Source organism: Zonotrichia albicollis, chromosome 11 (genome assembly GCF_047830755.1).
Source record: "Zonotrichia albicollis isolate bZonAlb1 chromosome 11, bZonAlb1.hap1, whole genome shotgun sequence".
Classification (NCBI taxonomy): Eukaryota; Metazoa; Chordata; class Aves; order Passeriformes; family Passerellidae; genus Zonotrichia; species Zonotrichia albicollis.
The window spans coordinates 14518784-14532435 of NC_133829.1; the positions used below are offsets into that span (position 1 = coordinate 14518784).

General features: G+C 37.9%; 1 protein-coding gene across 1 annotated transcript in view; it reads right to left on the bottom strand.

Moving 5' to 3' along the window:
* The window catches only part of LRRC49 (leucine rich repeat containing 49), a 39336-nt gene extending 25812 nt beyond the window's left edge, over window positions 1-13524 (bottom strand). Inside the window, exons 1-8 of the mRNA XM_074549457.1 lie at window positions 13337-13524; window positions 12712-12774; window positions 12264-12351; window positions 9955-10054; window positions 9178-9381; window positions 7800-7866; window positions 5747-5890; window positions 1811-1872 (exon numbers count right to left, since the gene is read on the bottom strand). Coding sequence (XP_074405558.1) covers window positions 1811-1872; window positions 5747-5890; window positions 7800-7866; window positions 9178-9381; window positions 9955-10054; window positions 12264-12351; window positions 12712-12774; window positions 13337-13390 — 782 coding nt within the window. The 5' untranslated portion in view covers window positions 13391-13524. The remainder of the gene's footprint in view (window positions 1-1810; window positions 1873-5746; window positions 5891-7799; window positions 7867-9177; window positions 9382-9954; window positions 10055-12263; window positions 12352-12711; window positions 12775-13336) is intronic.
* Window positions 13525-13652: the final 128 nt, after the last annotated feature.

Below are 13652 nucleotides of genomic sequence, written 5' to 3' on the forward strand. Positions count from 1 at the left end.
ACATAACTCTGAATAAGGAATTACAGAGGGTTTTAGCCTTCAGAACTGCTATATGTAGCAAAAGCTTATTATTTTAAAAAACTCTAAGCTGAATGTGATTAAAAGAAATTTTTCATTTGTGTGGTTTAAAATAATGACTGGTAAATAGAGAGTTAAAGATATCCACCCACCTATCTACCTACATGCATATACAGAATTCATAGAACTGCAATATCTTTTGTTTAACATTAAGATTTTTTGATACCTATTCCAGCTGCAAACTCAAACAAAATTATATATTTCCATATATGTTCTAGGTAAGTATTTGTAGCTTATCAGAAACCTAAGCAATAGACCAACTAAAGCCCCCATGGATAAATGACAGAATTTTTAATATAGTGCCAAGAAGTGAGCTAGTGATCACAAACTTTGAGAAATCTGTCAAAACCTCACAGAAAATTCCAAACATTTTTCCTTCTTTCAACACTCTAGAAATAACATGCATTTGCATAAAACAATATGTGAAAGCAGCCAGAAAGCTACAACAAAAGGCACCAAGTCCATAAAAAGACAGGGCAATTTCCTGACTGCAGTGATGCTCCCTGACAGCCAGGGAGCCAAGCTGCTGCAGTCTCCTCCTTGCTCCTGCCAACCTGAGACTTTTTTTAGAAAGCCAGAAACAAAGGCAAGTCTCAATTCTGGAAATGATTCAAAAGCAGCAAAATGCTAACCCCCTCTCTTCACCACGCCAAATTAAAATGTAAAATAAAAAGACTAGCAAATTAACTAAGGGAAGAGCATAAGAAAGACTCCTGCAGTTCATCTCTGAATTGTTTTTAAGTGTTTAACAGCCATGAGTATTTAAGATGTACTGCATTTGTACTTTAAGAACCTAAGAAACACAGACAAGTAGGTTGGAGCTGTCTGCAAGACACATAATGCAGGTGAATTTAAAATGTTGGAGTAGCTGCTACAATAAAAGCTCCCACTAAGTACATTCTACAGAGAAAGCAGATACCACAAGAATAGCATGGCATTTCCAGTAATTAGAACATGAAGCATCTTCCCCTACCCCACATTTAATGATTGGATTCTAAACAAAGAAAGCTGTTGGTGATCAAGAGATTAAAAAAAGGACATACCAAAGTGAAGATAATGCAGGCACTTAGGGTTTTTCTCAAATACTGGCATGAGTATAAAGGCAGACTTCAAAAATGCATTAATATGAAAAGGCACAGAAGACAAACATTTCTATTTATAACAAAATGCTCTTAGTTACTTGAAACTATAGAAGCCCAGCTTTGTGAGTTGAGCTATTTTGCTTCTGCCATCTGGTCTGAAAGGGAATCATGAATATACCTTTCAGACTTTATTAATACATGGACAAGTAAAATACAGGCATGAAATAATTTACCCATAGCAAGCAGAATCTGACTCAGCAATTTACATAACTCCAGAAATTCAGTGATGGAATGTTAAATATAACTTGTACCTTGCATCATGCTGCTTTAACAGACAACTAGGTTAACAGCAAAACAACGTATTTACAAATCCACTTTTTATTTTGACCACTATAAACAGTATGATAATCAATTAAATATATGTTTCTTGCTAGAATAGTCATAGTATAACTACATTTAAATGCAAAGGCTTTCAAGAATTTTTATACTTAAAGTAGAAAATACACAATGGCATGATTTTTTTAATCTGATATGTTAGGGGAGGAAAAAAGGATCTGTACTCACAGTGTTTGAATTCAAATTTTCATGAAATACAGCTCCTGTAGGATACTTCAAATTACTGATAGGAAGCAAACTACTATTCCCCTTACCTAGAAATATTGTTGAAGCTGAGGAAGAGACGCTGGAGACAGGGCAAAGTATCCACATCTTTCTAGAAAGAAAAGATAGGCATAAATTCAGCAGATGGAAATGGCTTTTGAGCCTCTTTACTTGGCCTGATGAAATGCTTTCATTTCTAAATGCTGTAACCTTGCTGCAACATTGATTTGTGTTGAACGTGCAGCTCCATCTCTCCCTAATGCAGACTGCAAGGGAGGGTTCCAGTGCAGATCCCACTCTGCAGAACACGCTGCATCACTTGCAAAGCAAATCGTGTTAAAGGAAAGGAGGATACTGCTGCTGCTTTCTGAACAGCCTTTTGGGAAATAAGCCAAGGTGCTCTCTCAGCATTTAAGCTGCAGGATAAACATGCTTTAAAAAAAAAAAAAAAAAAAAAGCTTGCTGAAATAAGGTTTTTGAAGTGCAATACAGCAATACAGCAGTGCAATTAGCACTGCAAACAGCAGTGACTCTCCAGTCAGAGAATGATCTGAAGGACTCTGTCACCTTCACAACCTTCACAATTAACATTTAGAAGAAGGTATGAGTTTACAGAATAAGAAACTCTAAATTTATTATTGCACTAAATGTCTTTGAAGTAAGTTTCTTAATAGCAAATATTTAGAAGATCAAACTTGATTTATGAAAAAAACATCCATATCAGACAGACAGCACAGTCTGCAGGGACTCACAAGCCATTCACACCTAACCCCTCAGTTCTGAGTCTGCATCCCTAACAATGGCCACACTCCAACTTGGAACCACAGGATACAACCCTGGGAAAGGGAAAGCAGCATCAGAGCTCAGTGTCTTGATTTTAGCCTAGATCTCCTCCTCCCTTCATCAGATTTCTGACATGTCTACATAGCATTTCAAAGAGGTAAACAAAGGCAGCTCTAACAAAGCCTGCAGCTCCTATTAATGAAACACTGAATTTAAGCCAGCAAAGCTGCTGAGAGTCACCACTGGATAGGATGACATGTTAGAACAAAGGGATTAGGGGATCAAGCCTGCAGGTGCAAAACTCCTGGCTCAGAGCTGTCCTGAGTCCTCCCAGGTCAGACATGGAAAGACTGAGTTCACAACAGGTGCATTTGGATGTCCCCTCTGTCCCCAAGGCTACTTGGTGTTCATGCCTAAAAGGGTGGCACACATGTGAGGACAGGCATTATAGGGTTGTGCACTGTAACTCTTAAGCAGCAATGATTTCAACTAATCACTGGGGAACACAAAGAAATTACCCAACAAGACAAATTTCCTAGCATGATGTGTTGCTGTCTTGTAAAACAAGTTTCAAATCTCATAGGTGCAGCAGGAAAATCCCAAAAACCTCCAGCTACCTCAATTTTGATACAAAGTCTTATAGTGAGGGGGACAGAGGGCAAGAGTTCTTTCTTGAAGAAATGGTGAACACCTTGACCAGTCCTCCTTCCAGTTTATGATCAAGCTGCAAATGACAAAACCCAAAATTCTAAATTTTTAGTACCTCAAATTAAACAAGCAGGTCAGTCTTTCAAAGAAAAACATAGATAATCTTCCTAACAGAGACCCCAGCTCACAACTGGATGGAAAAGAAGTAGATATTTCATAATTCATGGGATGCATAGATCTGTGCTTTGGATGCCATGTGAGACTCTTTGTCAGCATTTCTGTTTGCTATTCTCCTGACAAGTCAGACTCTCTGAATGCACTTCAGTCCTGTAAGATGCTTCTGCTATAAACCAAGCCCCAGGACTGCCTCTGCAAATCCTGCAGCTTTGAACCAACTACAGTTCATTCTTACAAAAATAACTGCTTATGATTCAAGGATTTTCAGTCTATAGTGAAAAGCTCAAAAACTGTCCCTAAACTGGTAGTCCAAGGCCAATGGATTGTAAAGGATGATGGCAGATTTAATTTCTCAAACCAGCTACAATCCAGCTGGATAACTTTAGTTATTCAATACAGCAAACTGCAATGGGCAGAGAGTTCAGTATGGAACCTTATTTTTGTTTCACAAATGAGATAATTTTTCCTACACAAGAACAATACACTTAGGGCAGGTCAAAGGGATGTATGTGAAAAATAAGGAAGGTTCACCAAAATAATGCAAAGTTATTTAAAACAGACTTATTTTTAAAATTATTTTAGAACAGCAATTTATTTTTAAAATTGAGTTTAGATTCTTTCATTTGAAGGAATAATCAAGTTTAAAAAGCTTGATTCATAATGAGCATTGTCACAGTAAGTGAGTAACTAAAGCACAGTAACCAAATTCTTTTCATGAGCTTAGGAGTGAATACTTTGCAGCTAAGAGCTACAGCATAACAACATCATGATTAAAATATCTCCTCCACCTGCACAGTCAACCACATGAACCTAAAGTTCATCTTAAATAAAATATAACCCCCCTCCCTCAGCTACTCAAGTGCTCCAGAAATAAACTATCTTGGGTATTCTTTCCATAGAATGAGATATTTCTTTCCATATTTCTGCATTTTTAGTAATTTCCTGTTGCAGCAGAATCTGAATTTCCATACAAAAGGAATGTAGTTTTCATTTTAAATAAATCAAACAAATATAAGAAACACATGCCATTATTGTACACACACAAAAAAAGATAACACCTATCATTAACATATGAAAAAATATTTTATTTTACTGGCCATATTTACTTAGAGTTTTAGACATTATGTGTCTTAGACACAGAGTTAGTGCCATACTTGCTAAAAATAACATTCAAAGAAAAACAAAACAATCCACACTCACAAAACTGTATTTCATTAGAATTTAATCAGAGTAAAAACCCAAAAAGATACCAACAAAAACAACAGTTAAAAACCCCCACAAGCCAACAAGTAAAATAAATATTTCCCTGAAGAGAACATCATCTTCTGAAACACTGTCTCTGCCAGGAAACACTAAAGCATTGAGATGCAGCACAGACTCCAAGTCTGTAAGTCACTAATTTAAATTTCATGCTGACTCTCCACTTATGGCAGCAGAAAGCAAGCAGAAAGTACAAGTTGCACCTGAGAGGACTGAAAAGGCAGAAGCTACAAGCAAAGAGAATTCTAGGTAACATCACTGACACAGGAAGGTACAGTGACAGAGTCAGCAATGAGCAGAAATTTCTCATTTTTAAGATGTAAAAACAATTCCTATTTGGCAAACAGCAGAAACCAAAGAAAAGAAAGGCTCAGCAACAACAGGGGACCAGGAACAAGAAGAATTATGCAGGCCAGAGAAAGGGAGCTAAGTAATCTGCTTTATTTTAAAAAGCTCTTGCTTGAATAATCCACTTGCCATACCTGAACTACAATTCAAATTGCAAAGTGAAAATCTTAATTTTTAGAGTATGAAACTTAAAATGCTGAGTTAAAGTTTCCATTGGAAAACTCTGCTCTTACAATCAATACCTTTTTTTCTCTGCATTTGCCCCAGCAACATTCTTAAGATGAAATTTAATATGGCCTTATGGCTTAGCTAACCTACAGAAAGTGAGATTATTTGTTTCTAGAACATGAACTTGTATGGAAGAAGAGTATCTAAATCTGCATGTTAGAACCACAAAATCTCTTCCCCCCCCTCCCCAAGGAACATCATGTGCTTTCAAGATTTGAAACACTCCAAGTCACCATGGAATCACAGCATAGTTTGTGTTGCAAAGGACCTTTAAAGATCCTCTAAGTCCAGTCTCCCTGAACACATTCAACGAAAATAACACTAAAATGAAAGTGTTTGTTTCACCTTTGTGTTGTACAATTAAGTATTGCAGCAGATAAATATAAACAACACAATATGAGGAAACACGAGAAAAAATCATCAAAAATCTGAAACACTGATATTGTTTGAAGAAGCTACAGTTACCATTCATTTTGCCAAAAACAAATAAAAGGAAATGAAAAAAAAAAAAAAAAGAGAAGGACAAGAGTTTTTCTCCTTACTATAGCAGAGACTTGATTGTGACGGAGGTTGAGCTCTGTGAGTGAATCCAGTCCATTCAGGTTCTCTACAACAGTGAGGAGGTTTCTGGCAAGGTTTAACACCCTCAGTTCACTTAAATGACTGATGTTTTCTATTTTAGCAATCTGTCAGAGACACAATAAACATGCACACTGTGCTTTATATGGATATAAAATATACATGCATATATGTGACATGTTTTCTAAAAGTATACATGAACTATCAGCTTCATACAATAGCATGCCTGTGTTTCTCTAAACCATGATACTTGTTCTGGATCTCTGAGGATTCACCCATATTTGTCTTGCCATCCTGCAATTAAACTCAGTCAACATTTCCTTCTATCCCATCAGAAACCAGGTTATTTCAGCTGGGCTGCTCTGTAGCAGCAACCTTGAAGACACAAAACCACAGCACTTATCTTCCACCACACTCACTTATCTTCCTAGGATTAGAAAAGGGAGGGACCTAACAACTCAATTACAGTAGACAGGCAGCTGGCAGATGCTTGTTTTTATACTTGATAACCTATTTTAAAGACTCAGGTGATAATGACAAAGCAAAAGAAAAAATAGAGGCATAGAAAGAGCAATAATAGCTAATGCTCCTTAATTTTAGTTTCTATTTCTAGAAATACCATTGTATTTTACAGAGGCATTGATTATTGCTCTGGTGGTTCAGTATGGGTTTGTTTCCAGCTGTTGTTAATGTGTCCCAGTGATCCACACAAGGCTCTCTATCCAGATAATTATTTCTCATGGCAGTGTGGATCTGTCCTCAGCACCTCTGCAGAATTTATGCCTGACTTGCACCCAAGGAGAAGGACAGCCCCTGCATGAGGGACAGCAGGGCACTCTCAGTGAAACCCATGCTGGGGGGCAGAAAGAAGCCAGCAAGTTTTCCTGTGGAAAATACTTGAGCAGCCCCAAGGTTTTGGCAGTGCAAAGAGCTACCAGTATGTACCATTCCCTGTCAGTCAGAAACAGCATCTCTGCACCACTGTGAGCCCCTTTAGCAGCCATGCCCAGGCACTCCATCCCTTCTCCAGGAGAACAGCAGTGCCAAGGTGCAGAGCAGTACAGAGTGCCTGCAGTCACTGACAGGGAACTTCCTGCTGCTTTGCACCAGGGCAGGTGTGGCCATGCCACTCTGCACAAAGTGTCCAGCAGCTCCTGGAACAGGAGAGGTAAAGGAGATATAATTTAACAGTTTGAGAACTTCCCAATTTGCTGGTAATTTCCATATATCCATACACATGTATGTGTACATGATTGGAATATGCTGCTATAAGAAATATTTCAACAATTTCTCAGTTAAAAAGCATACAAAAGTAGATAGCAAGGCCAAAATTACATAACACCTTAAAACTTTGATTCAAGGTGCTTAAACTTTTGATTCAATTGCTAATTAAACTGTCCATTTATGTGTATTTTATATGAAAATACTACAGCAAGAGGAACAGAAAATAGCCCCATTTAAAAGATATTTATACAGAGAGACTTTTAAAGCAACCCCAAGAGCAGACAGTTGGCATGAAGAGCACAGACCTCTGCTGATTTCTGCCCAGCTAGAATGCCACAGTCTAGAATATTAATCCTGGTATTTCACTGCTGTTGCAAAGATAATGATTTCATCAGCAACATATAGAAATACTCTTTATCACTTTGCTAAGCTTTAAGATTAACTCTTCTGAATTGCCTGTTTCAATTATGCATGCACACATGAGGGTACACCAGCTTTTCATATGGGCTATTAGGTAAGAAACAATACAAGCTATTATCACTTCTTTTTGGATGTTTCAAATAATACTTATATAATAACAAAAAGAAATTAGGACACAAGTCAAAGTCTGCTTGTAAACACTAACATGTAAAACATCATGACACCTTTTATTAACTTACTGACTTCTGGTGACCTCAAGAGCTGCAAAACTTGCTACCAGTTCCCTTTCATGAAACAATATTTTGGTGAAAGACACAGCAAATACAGGATGTCTACTCTATAAACATAAGCAGCCAGGTTATTTTACCATACCTGGTTTCCATGAAGATCTAAAACATCAAGGTTTTTTAGGTTCTCCAGATTTGAGATCTTCTTTATTCTGCAACATTTCAATTATGACAATTATTTTTAATATTAGATTAAAAGAATCTTTCATTTTCCAGCTAATACAAAAGAAAGCCTTTTTTTCCTAACAAAAGTAACAGAAATACAACATTTTGAACCATGAAAAGAAAATTTATAAATGAGTATAACTTTAAGACTATCACCTTCCTTTCTGACTGTCAATAATTCAATAGCAGCAGAATTTATGTGGCTCTTCTAGAAAAAGAAAAGGATGGAATGTTTGCTCCACTGCAAACCAAAGTCAAAAATTTCATTGTCTTAAAACCTCTCTGTCCTGTCATGTTTTGTCAGATTCCAGACCTAGGCTATTACACACCCAACAGCATCATCTACTGGCTGATGACATTAAATACATGTATCAAGCATTTGCTTTGAGAGTAATCAAAGCTCACACTCAGGCCAAGCTGAAGCAGGTTGGTACAACTCTGTCTGATGTGTAACCATTCACTCACTAGTGGGCCAAGTCCTATCTACCTCAACACCACACTTGTAAGGTAAACTGCACCCAGGGTGGTTATGATAAAGAAAATAATTTCTCAAAGTACTTGAATATTGTAGTATCCACAACCCCAACATTTTACTATAAACAAAAGTGATTTCTACAGGTGAGATTTTTAATACAAAAGCTCCTAGCTCTAGTAACACATGGCACTATTGAAACTTGTCAGTTTTGAGCACAGGCTGAATTAGGAGGTACACCCTTTATAATCTGCACATAGCTGAAATCTGGTCACTAGTTCTCACTGAATATAAGAAAATGAGGAAAATTTTAAAAGTCAGAGCACAACCTTTAGATGTATGAGGAATTCCACAGATACATGTATTAAATTATTAAAATTAAAGGCTACAAGACTAAAAGCAATAAATAAGCATTAAAATCCATGACTCATCTGTCTGGTATGTTTCCCAGATAAATATATCAGGCAGAAATATTTTTATAGGTCATAAATAATTAATGAAGACTACATTTGATCTGAAAAGACATTCCACAACATGTCACACAAATCTAAGAACATATTTAATAATCAATCAGAATAGAAGATTATATGGGAACACGTGAACTACTTTGGAAATGTTGCTTAAATTTACTAAGAAAGAAGCTTTGACATCATACAAAATCTGTGTGCTTCCTCAGTGGGATCCCTGACATTTAGCTAATCTTAGGGCAGGTCTCACTGGTATGACAGCAAAATCACAAACTGAAAACTGTATCAGAAGCAAAGGGAAATCACAGTTGCTGCACCACAGGAGGTAGAGTGCCCTAGTTAGGTTTTATTATTTTTACCTGTTCTTTCCCAAAAGAAGGACTCTCAGGGATCTCAAAGTTGAAACCCCACTTATCTCTTCAATCTGATTATCATATAAATCTAAGAAAACAAGATGGTGAAGATTAGAAATATTTTGGATACGAGTTATAAAGTTATGCTGGAAATTCAAAAGACGAAGGTGATCTTCCCCATCGATAATTGGGCACACTGTCAGTTTTTGCCTGGAAGAGAAAAGAGAAAACAGAATACACAAGTAAGTAACAAATCAGTAATCCACCTTCTGCTCACCCACTCTGACTGAACAGAAAAAACTATATTATCTTGGTTAAGACAGCATTAATTAGGTTTGCTAATTAAATTTTATCGATAAAGCAGAAACTCCTGCCAATTAAAAAATTAACCTGAAAACACAGCTGAAATATTGCCAAAATTTTCTGAACCCCTCCCCTCTCAGATATTTGCTTGTTACACAGAAACTACATCGAAGTTTTGTGTTGTGACCACACTAAAATTCCAACAGATGTGGCCTCACACTCTGTTATGTTTTCCTTCAGCTATCACATGAACAGCCTGTTCAGGTCAGAAATCTGCCTGCCTCAGGTGACAGCTCTGTAGAAATACTCATCACAAGGACACTCTCAGAGACTTTCTCCATGGAACACAGCTCTTCTCTCAAGCACACACACACAAACCCAACAATGCAATCCCACCACTGACTGCAGCCATCAGTGGGCACTCTGGTCACTTTAGCCCAGGGCTGGGGCTCTGGGGCGTGTGCTCTGTCACCCTCTCACCTTTCCAGGCTAAGTCTGTCTGAGTTCAGGATTTTTTCTTCAGCAGTACGTTGCAGCACAGGAAATGATATTGATGAACTGCTCCCAAAATTTGTGTTATCTATTGGAAAAATCATACAGAGAACACATGAACTGTTGCTCTGTAGATGCATGTCTTGAACTGCAGGTGATAAAAGCAAAATTTTCTTTCTTATAAAAAGTAAAGCATGAAAATGCTTTTTGCCTCCATTCAGTACTGTGATTTATCAGTTTCTTTCCTGATATTATGACTACATCCCTCTACATCCTCTTTCCAAAGCAAATCTATTTCTTTGAGATTTTTGTCAACAATATGTTGTAGGCAGATATTTTGTAAATGCCTTTATTTTGATTAGAATTACCCAATGATATTTTAACATGAAATTGTAAACTTGTTTCACAGTTTCAGTATCTGAACTTAAAGAAGGTATTACCCAACTTATAATGAATTTAAAAAGACACAGATCAAATAGATGTTGATAGAACTAGAAAAATAAAACATCAAATACTGAAACACTCCCAGTGAGCCACAAATAAATGCAAAGTCTTTCAAAGGTAAATGCACACAATACCTAGTGATCATAGGTATTTCACTCCATTATCAAGAAATAGGCAGCCCTTGCAAGCATATTCATAAATTCATCCTCATGCATTTCAATAATATACAAGAAAAAAAGGGAGGTTGTCTAAAAATACCTGTAAAATTAATCAACAAATGTGTTCTGTGAGCTTTGGCTTATTTAAAAAATGATCCACTGAAAAATATTGGTCAAAAATAGACCATTGTGCAGGCACACTACTGAAAATACAGGCTTGACTTCTGTGTGCTTGCCCTTTTTTTCTTCTTTCTTCAAATAAATCAAATAAATTAGCAAGGAAAACATGAAATCTGCAATAAACAAGATAAGTGTTTTATTACCATAGCAACGAGTCCATTGTTGTGTGAAATATACTATTAGCTATCTGTTTGAGTAAAACAATTTGTCAGTCAATTTACAAGCTTTTCAGTGCTACTCTTGAATTTTATCATTAGCTACTCTAACAACATTCTCTATGCATCCTTAAAAATCAAAACTGTTAAAAAGTCCCCAAAATATTAAAATCAATTAACATTGTTGCAAAAATCTTACTTTAGTTGTGTCACAGGTTTTTAAGCCCATAAACATAAGACCAGAAACTTAAAATTATCAGTCTGAAACACGACAGGATAGCAGTAAAGTGACTTTTTTCTACTGTCATCCTCCTAAAGGCATGTAAAAGATCCCTATTGCTGCCCTTTTCTGAAAGAAAGATTTATAAAAAGCATTCATTTCAATGCCTGTATTATATTTTTGAAAGAGATTTTTAGTGGTTTCCTGACAATGGTCTAGGGACCTGTCCTAACACCCAAAGGGAGCGGTAGGAAACAGCTTTGTGAGGCTCCAGTAAAATAGAGAGAAACTAATGAGAGGATTCCACTGTTACCTGAAGCATGTGAACTAAAAATGTGGCTCTCTTGTCATGCTCTGGATTTTGTAGGGGTGTGAGTAGAAACCTCCCCAAATCCTGACAAAGACCCTGTGCTCTGCTTCAACACCAAACCAGAAAGTTCTGTCAGACTGGATGGTGCTGGGAGATAGAGCCGCTTATTACACACCAAAGGACTTAATACTGTTAAAAATCAAACTGCAGACTTACATTTACTCCAGAACTTGCACAGTATCCAATTCTGAATGGCTGCTGGCCTTCAGTTTGTTACCAGACTCAATAAAGAGTTGCCATGATAACTAAATTAATCTTCTACTCACACCAATCATAGTCAAGCAGCAGCACAAGGCAGAAGTGTTCTTTCCAGTCTCTTCCAGACCTCACCACAGTTAGCAGTGATGGCACCAATATCTTGCTTGGCAAAGCCAAGAGCATGCAAGCACAATTGAAAAACTCTCTCTCAATACCACTGTTCTAAATTAGAAACTAATTTTGTCTAAACATATTAAAATGTTAAACATCCAGTAAAATGTTACTTTAGACAATAGTGTGGCTATTGAGGGAATACAGAGTAGGCCACTTGATAGGTTGTGGCTTTGTAGGTAGAAGAAAACATACTCTTCCATAAGGGGAAAAAAATAGGATGAAAAAAAGCCAAGCAGTGGGTTCAGGCCATGATGCAACAGTAATTACATTGAATTACTGTAGCCAAGTAGGAAACACTGTCACTCTTATATTTTCTAATAATGATACAATCTTTCCTTACCTTTTAAAGAACAAAACAGATAGAAAAGACAAACAAACCAAACTTTATGGAATATTACCTAGTCTTCCAGAGTAGTTTTTTTCCAGATCATGCTGCAGAAGCCTATTGTGGAAAGATGACTGCTCTTTATTTATTCTGAATTCAAACTGTAACACAATATTATAGACAAATGTTAGGAGTTTGCAAATGCAAATAATGTCTTTACACAAATACAGCCTCAGTACTAACAGCTCTCAGGAATTACAGGAGAGAGGTACAGATAGAAGATTAAGAAATCACATATATATGAGATATATATATATATATAGTGCTTATGGCAGGCTACAGTACAACCCTATGTTTTTAATAGGATTAAATAAAATAAAAAAAATACTATCAGATACATTAGATATTGTAAGTCAACAGATGAGTCCTGAAAAGGTAATTTCTATTTGAAAGCATTCAAATTTGTCTGTATCATACAATTACATTTGTTAATTCAGCTATCCAGAAAAGGTAATAATTACCGGTTTGGTTTTTTCTGGTATTGAAGAGGTCTGGATGACCAGCTGGAGACCACAATTATTAACCTGCAAATTGGAAGAAGATGAAATTAAATGCTACCTTTCTCAGAAATATCAATACAATTGTTGATTGCAATATTGATATTACATGTCCACAGAACTGCTTTTTAAACAATAAAGCTATTTTCAACAGGAAAACCTACCAAGAAAGGGACTATTTTGCAAAATACTATGAAGAATACATCACAGCTCTAAGTAACATGAATTTTTTCATTTACAAAAATCACACTGGTTTAGCTTTAAAAATACACTGAAAGCGTGACTTCCATAGGGATACATCTCTCAGTGTGAAGAAAACAAGTATTTACATTTTATCACGCCTTGTATGTTCAAAAGACAAAACATGTTGGTCTTTCAGCTAGATTTATGCGACAAAACCGAGACATCTCACTGGAGCACAGAACCGAGTGGCTCATCCATGCACCTCCCAGCACGGCACAATGATGTCGGGGCGCTACCGCCCACCGGCACCCCAACCCTGGCAGCACCTACCCCGGCACCCCCGGCACCCCAGCCCCGCAGCACCCACCCCGGGGCCGCCCCGGCACCCCAGCCCCGCAGCACCTACCGCTGCGGGCGCGGCCCGCGGGCCCCGGCCGGGCCGGCCCTTGCTGGGCACCATGGCCCGCTGCCCCTCGGCCCCGCAAGGCCCCGCGCAGTCCCTCGGCCCCAGGCGGCCTCAAGCAGCCTGTCAGAGCTCCGCGGTGCCAAACAAGCCCGCACGGCCCCACGCCGCCGCCGCCCTGTCAGAAATGGCTCCCCCGTTACCGCGGACACCGCGGCTTCCGCCCCGCCCTCTGTCTGGGGCGGTGCCGAGGGGCGGGAAACCGTGAGGGGCGGGAAACCGTGAGGAGACAGGGACGGACGGACGGACGGACGAACGG